General features: G+C 38.4%; 1 protein-coding gene across 2 annotated transcripts; it reads right to left on the minus strand.

Annotated features, from left to right (window-relative positions):
• Nucleotides 1–490: 490 nt before the first annotated feature.
• LOC100802375 (protein FAR1-RELATED SEQUENCE 5-like) lies at nucleotides 491–3598 on the minus strand. 2 transcript variants are annotated; one of them, XM_006576178.4, is made up of 3 exons: nucleotides 3450–3598; nucleotides 2361–2785; nucleotides 491–1026 (listed from the first exon to the last, which is right to left on the minus strand). In XM_006576178.4, coding segments are annotated over exons 1-3 (624 nt in total). In that variant the 5' UTR covers nucleotides 3451–3598; the 3' UTR covers nucleotides 491–828.
• Nucleotides 3599–7769: the final 4171 nt, after the last annotated feature.

Raw genomic sequence — 7769 nt, forward strand, 5'->3', positions numbered from 1 at the left:
TTACCAACTAAGCTACCAAAAGTAGGTAAAAATACAAAGACATTCAGCAACAATGAAGCAGCTTATGATGACATCTCTAGATTGTAAATCATGTGGAGGTCACTGTCAGGCTTGCTATGGACTGTGTTACATTGTATGACCTTTTGCTTGTATCATTACTATAATGCTTAGGGTTTAACTATAATGTTTTTTCATTTGTAGCTAAGATTTATGAAATAAAAAAAATGCTTAGGCACAAGTTTATTTTGTGCATGAGAAGTTTAAAAAAAACTTCTACTATTGATTAAAATTTATGTGACATAATAAATTGTCATTGGCCAAACCTTATTCATTTGGTCTCACATAAATGTGAAATATGTCTACTATTATTTAAGTTGGGAAATGTAAGATTTGTAGGTTTAACAAACATTTTAAGAAAAAGAGAATCAACAGTTAAATATTCAACATCTTACCATCTTTAACATTGAGTTAATCCAAGTTAAAAAAAAAATGAGATCTCTCAACTACATTTTATTAAGTTTAGTTTCCAAGATTCATGTACAAGAAAAAAGATTTGAAAGAAAATCCTGTCTGCAGTACTTAATTATACATTGACAATTTTCAGGATCTATTTGTATGAAAAGAAAATTATCAAACCCCTCTCAATCTTTACCTAACTGAAAAATCAGCAAAGTAAATATTTGCCTAGATGCACTAAATGTAACATCCCCAAGACCAGACATTATTATTAATGGTTAACAAACCTTTACATTAGACCCATGTTAATATCAAAAGTTGAAGCAAAAGAATTTGCTTTCTAACAAAACCTGGCTGAAAGTTAGTCAATGTTCAAATCAAAGGCTTTTGTACTTCATTCTCAAGTTTTTTTACGGTGTTAACAACAAGTTCAACTTTTGTTGATAAACATTTTGTTTGTTCGTCAACAGTTTCCAGAAGGGAGAATAGCTGCCTGCGATAATGCTGACATAATCGATCTTGGTGCTCAAGTTCCTTTGCGAGTTGTTGAATTATCCTATCCTTTGACTCCTGGAAGTAAATTGAAACAAATTTTTTGTTAAGATTCCACAAATGCATTAATTCAAAATGCAGAAAAAGAAATACTGGCTGTGTAGATGTTGATACAAATGTTTCTGGTGAAGTACAAGTAAAACCCTTCAAAAAACCTAGCCACTGAATATACATAATTGGAAGGGAGTCCTATGTGTTTGAAATATGTAAGGAAAGTGCAGGTGAACATGCTAAGAACATGTCAACTCTTCTGTAAAAGCTTCCACTCAACGCAAATGACCATTTTGAGTAACTATATTTCACTTATGACTCAGACCTGATCTTTATAATAAGGAAAAGTCCCCCATAATCGTCAATTTCCTAATTTGCCTCAATAGACTGGTGGAGAAATCCTATAATAACATGTACTAAAAGTATAGCTTCATATCATTTTTTGGACATAACATAAAAAGTGGGAAGAAAGGACCAAAATGTAGCAAGGTGGGAATGGAAAGAATAATTTATAACAGTATACAAATGGTGCCAAAAGAAAACTGGCAGGTTCAATACAGACTAGAAGACTGTAGCATTCCAGCTACACTCTGTGTAACCATTAATTAAAAACCGAAATTGTGAGCCTCCCTAAAAGCAATTCATTCATTCCTGATAGATGTTAACAGGCTGTTAGAGACTTTTTTGACACTTGACAGAGATAGATGTGACATAAGTATGACTAACGGTAAATTAGGACAAGTCCAGGTCATAGCTGTTCAGAAGCATTGAATTAGAATAAAATAAGTTTTAATTCTTAAAAACCAAAAAGAACAGCTACAATGAGATTTTTTAGCATTTTACTAAATTAATCTTGTCAGCATTCTGGATGCTAACAAAATAAAATGAAATAAGAAAGAGCATACGTCAGTGGTGTTCAATCTAGACAAGTTTGAGGATACAAACAACAAAACAATCTTTAAAATATAGGAATCTAAAATTAATTACATTTCCACACTGCACCTATAAATTATAATAGTCACTCGCGACTACGTGCTACCTAAGAGAACTATAAGTAACAAATGATTTTACCTTCCTAGAAAGAGTAACAAATCTGTAATTTACCAATATTTATGCAGATTTGGCAATCTGTAATGAAGTCTGATAGCAACAATCTTCAATAAATATTCTTAAAGACTATCACTTCAAAAGTTAAAGGGGTGCAAACAGGAATAACTACTTTAAATAACATTTCAGGTCCCAATATGCAATAGATTAAAGTAAAATTCGAAACACAACTGTATTCAATTTTAAAAGTTTTAACATTATCAACGCAGAGAATTAACTATTCAATGTCTGGGACTGAAGAAGATAAGACTCACTATCAGTGAATTATAAGGCAAAGCAGAAGCATTTAGCAGATGACTGTGTTCCTTCACAAATTTAGTAACCACCCACTTCCCGCATGTATTAACTTTAACATACATCATAGCTTCACAGCCTTCTCTTATGCTAGCCCGTGGTTTATGAACAGGCTTGGTTTTATTTCGTACCCTCACATGAAAACCTTGCTTATTGCACGAAAAACGGCGTGAAATGATTTGCTTGTCAACCTCAGAACGATGGCAGCGATCAAGGCGCACAACGAACCCTTCCCGTCTCGCATATTCTTCATAGAAGTTCTTGGCAGCTTCTTCAGACTGAAACTCCATCCCAACATTTGGCTCCTCAATGGAACTGCCTTCACATGCTGCTGATATTATTTCAGCAGAATTTTCAACAGCCTCTGCCACAGCTTCCAAATCCACTAATCAGACAACAGTAAGAAAATCATCATCCAACGAAACTATTCAATCCTGAGCTTATCTACTCATACTTAAATCTTGCATATATACATCTTCAATAAAATAAAATAAAATAAAAAATCACTGAAGAAAAATACTATCTTCAAATTTCAACAACAAAAGTCTTATCCTACAAAATGAGATCAGCTACATGGATTACACAGTGCCATGTGGCCCAGTTAAATATCAAATTTTTAGAGATATCATTCATTGTAAGATTTTTCTTAACAACTTCTGCTCTCCCAGTCTCTCTTTTCACATGACTGAAGACAAGTGCATTTCTAACAATTTTCAATATGCAACCAGCCAAATTGAACCTACCCTTCAACAAGAGATAAAAAAAAATTACATAAGACCCATATTGAATCCCAATATTTCGAAATCTCAACAAACAGTAACAAATTGCCATTTTCTGAACTCAAATTACAAAATCACACACGACCCATTTGAAATAACCAAAATTCCTTGGAAAATCCAACCCTACTTGAGCTCTAGCAAACACAAAAACAAAAGGGGCAAAAAGAAATTCCCCACATACATGAATAATCCTGGAATTACACACATAAGTGAAAAATGTGAAATTTTAAAGACAGAGAAGTGAAGTGAACCGAGAATGAGTAAACATACTTGGTACGAGTTAACAAAGGGGAATGTGAAAGTAGGGTTAATTGGGTGGAATAGAACGTGTGAGAGTTGAACAATGGAAATGTGTGTTCAACGAAGGAAGTCGTCATGATTTTTATGTTTTTGGTCATTTATGACTTCTCTCATTTTGTTTTCCTTCTAAATTTCGTTGTGAGTAATTAGTATTTAAGTCTGTGTCTGATGCAGTACAAAAAAAAGTCTATGTTTGATAAATAAATATTTGTATCTATATATGAATTATATTATAATGAAAATTTACAATAAATTACCATATAAGATTATTTTTAACTATTGTCAAATTCTTTTAAAAAAATTTATTGAAATTTAATTTAGAGATAAGATAAAAAATTATATTAAAATTAATATATAGCTAATATTTTTTGTATGAGTAGACATTAAACACATTATCAAGATTTATGACACTTATATATTTGCTAAACCAACTCAACTAGATCTTGTTATGATCGGTGCAATATCCTGCAATTCGAGGCCCAGGAAATCCTCCAGAAAACAAGATAAGAGAAGGAGATTTTATTTATGCTTACATTTCTATTACATTTATTGTTCATTTATAGGCACCAAATGCTAAGGCTAATTCCTTCTGCAGGTCCTACAATGGTGCTAGCAATAACAAAATTTGGAAATATCCTAACAGAAAGATGCTTTCTTTCTAGCAAACAGGATATTCCTCCTGACCAATACTAATGTGCCAGCTGAACGTTCTTTGTCAGAATTGGTTATGAAGTACCTCAGGTATTGTGGCCTAGTGCTCTGCCTTTTTGATTCTCGGGTAAGTGTTTGTCTCTTCTCTGTTTGGTAGCATTTTTCCCTTGCCTGTGTTGTGTATTGCTTATTCATAACATCCCTTTGCTCTTCTGAAAGCACCTTTGTCCTCAAGGTGATAAGCTTCTTTCAGCTGGGCCCATGATTCCCACTAAGTATCTTCAGGTAGCAGGCCCTGCCACTGAGCCAGGACCATTAACTTTGGCCCAGTGTCTGAAGTAACCCACTTTGTGTTAAGAATGACAAGGGGAGTAACTACGGGTTCATTATCTTCTGACTGAGAGGGTAAGTCAGCGACATGCGTGGTCAAAGTGTTGGAAGGGTGGAAGGGCTTAAGGAGTGAACAACGAAAGACAGGGTGTATTCGTGACTCTGGGGGAAGCTTAAGCTGATAAGCAACTGGGCCAATTTTCTGTAAGACTTAGAATGGGCCGTAATATCGTTTGGCTAGTTTAGAGATAACCTGTCTGACGATAGATATTTGTCGGCGAGGTCGTAACTTAACCAACACCCAATCTCCTTCTTGGAAGTAGACCCTATCGGCAAATCTCTTCATAGTCTATTGTGCCTTAAGCAACTCTTCTTTAACATGGAAAAGACTCATTGCGATTCACGAGGAAGTCATCGATGACATCTATGTTAAAGGCGCCAACGAGGTATTGAGGTATGCTCGGAGGTTTCTTGCCGAAAGTTAATTCGAATGGAGTGAGCCCCATTGTTGAATGGACAAAAGTGTTGTATAACCACTCCGCCTAGATGATGAATTTGCCTCATAATGTTGGATGGTGATGGATGAAAGATCAGAGGTATTGTTCTATGGCCCGGTTCAGGACTTCGGTTTGCCTATTCGACTGGGGGTGATACACGGAGCTCATTCGAAGCTTGGTGCCTGAGAGTTTAAACAATTCTTGCCAGAAACGACTCACGAACAAGGGATCATGGTCAGAAACTAAGCTCTGTGGCATGCCATGGATCTTCCCCACGATATCCATGAAGAGGTTTGCTACAATGGAAGCCGTGTAGTTGGGTCAGAGCATACTCAAATGCACCCCTTTTGAAAAACGGTCAACCACCACCAAGATGACCGTGTGGCCTTGGAAGGCTGGGAGTCTGTCGATAAAATCCAGCGACAAGTCTTCCCATGGCCGAGAAGGTACCGACAAGGGGCATAATAATCCTGGGCTTTTTCAATGATCGTATTTGGTTTGCTGGCACTAAAAGAACACAAGCACGAAATTGCGGACATCATCTTTAATTCTTGGCCCGGTGAAGTTTTGACCAATCCGGCCTAGAGTTTTGGTGATTCCCATATGTCCCCCCGTCGGAGTTGAATGAATTTCTACTAATAATAATGGAATAAAGCTACACCCTTGTGGAAGCAAATTCGATTTTGCTAGAGAATGGAGTCCTTGGTTACAACGTAAGTCGAGTGAGCTTGAGGATTGTCCTCGATGTTCCGCCGGAGTTCTTGGTAGCTTGAGTGATGCTGCAACTCTGTTTTAAGATCCTGCAAGAACATAAAATTAGGAACAATTAACGTCAGTAATTGGCCCGTGGAGGCTTCATGCACCTGAGATAAGGCATCAGCAACATAATTGGTTTTTCCTGACCGATACTGGATGGAATAGTCATAGCCCAGGAGGCGTGCCAAGTAAATTTGTTATTTTGACGTCTGTATCACCTGGGACATGAGTTCGTTAAGACTTCGGTGGTTGGTCAAGATGATGAAGTGATGGCCCAATAGATATTGGCGCCACTTCTTCACTGCCAATTCTCGAACATACGTGGATGAATGGAGGAGTTTGGTGCAAAAGGGCTTGCTGAAGAATGCGATGGGTGGTTTTTTTTAAGTGAGAATAGCCCCCATGCTTACGCTTGAAGCTTCTGTCTCAACCACAAATGGTTGAGAGAAGTTCGGAAATCTCAGAACCAGAGCTGTGCAAATTGTTTCTTTGAGTGTTTCAAAAAGCTAGTCGGGCCTCTGGCGAGCACTGGAATTGATCCTTGACTAGAAGACGAATCAAAGGGGCCACGATGGATGCATAGCATTTAATAAAACGACGATAGAAACCCGAAAGGCCAAGGAAGCCCCACAATGCCCGTGTAGACCGAGGAACAGGCCATGCTTGAATCGCCTAAACTTTGGTGGGAACAAGTTCAACACCATGCCGGGATATGATATGACCCGGGTACTTAACCTGTAGTTGGGCAAAGGTGCACTTAGTGAGTTTGAGGAAGAAGCGTCCTTCTAGTAAAACCCTAAAGGCTTTTGTGAGGTGATCCAGATGATCAGTGAAGGTCTTACTGTAAATTAATATATCGTCAAAGAAGACGATGATGAACCTGCATAGGTAAGGTCCAAAGATGCTATTCATAGTGGCTTGGAAAGATGATGGTGCATTGCACAAGCCGAACGACATGACACATAATTCATAGTGACCATGGTGAGTGTGAAACGTAGTTTTGCATACATCTTCAGCCTTCATCAGAATTTGATGATACCCTTGTAAGAGGTCAAGCTTCGAGAACCAAAATGTGCCGCCTAATTCATCTAATAACTCATCAGTAGTTGGGATAGGGAATCTATCCTTAATTGTAACAGCGTTTAAAGCTCTGTAGTCTACACAAAAAGACCAGGATCCATCGCATTTTTTGACCAATATGACAGGGGAGGAAAAATGGCTGGTGTTCGGACAAATGATGCCACTCTGAAGCATGGATTCTACTTGAGTTTCAATCTCTTGCTTTCGGAAATAGGGATAGCAGTAAGGATGAACATTGATGGGTTCTGAGTTGGGTAGTAAGTGGATGGCGTGGTTGGTGGTATGGGAGTGAGGGAGGGTCGTCGGTGTTTGGAACAGGGCCGAGAATCGGTTGAGTAAATTGGCGATTTCTGGGTATTGGGTAGTCTCTGGTTTGGTTGTGGGTAGGTCTGGGTCAAGAACACAAATATGAAAGAAGGCACTAGCATTATTAGTTTGCACCATTCTACAAAGTTGAGCTGGGGTGATAGCATGAAGGTCATTATCTAAATTCCCCTTTAGTTCAATGATTTTTAAATCATGAATGAATTTCAGAGTAAGGTCATTATAGTATGTAAGTACAGGGCCCAGGGACTTCAACCACTGAACACCAAGGACCAAGTCTGATCCACAGAGGGGTAAGACATGGAGGTCGACGATGAACGTCTGTCCCTGAATGTGAATTGCGAAGCCAGAGCAAAGCTGATGCCAAGCCAATTCGTTGTCGTTAGTCACCACAACCCAAAGAGGATGTGTGGGCTGGGCCCTGAGGCCTAGAGAACGAACCAGTTATTCTTGCATGAAATTGTGCGTGTTTCCTCCATTGATGAGGATGACGACATGCTGCTGTGAAACCCGGGCCAACAAACGAAGTGTTTTTGGGGCTAAATGACCCAAAAAGGCGTAGAGGCTAATTTGGGCTTAGGTTGGGTCTAGCGCGGACGGGTCTGATGAATTGGGGTCAATATTAGGGACGCCGCAAGGGGTTTTTCCTTCC

This window comes from Glycine max, chromosome 3, assembly GCF_000004515.6.
Source record: "Glycine max cultivar Williams 82 chromosome 3, Glycine_max_v4.0, whole genome shotgun sequence".
Classification (NCBI taxonomy): domain Eukaryota; kingdom Viridiplantae; phylum Streptophyta; class Magnoliopsida; order Fabales; family Fabaceae; genus Glycine; species Glycine max.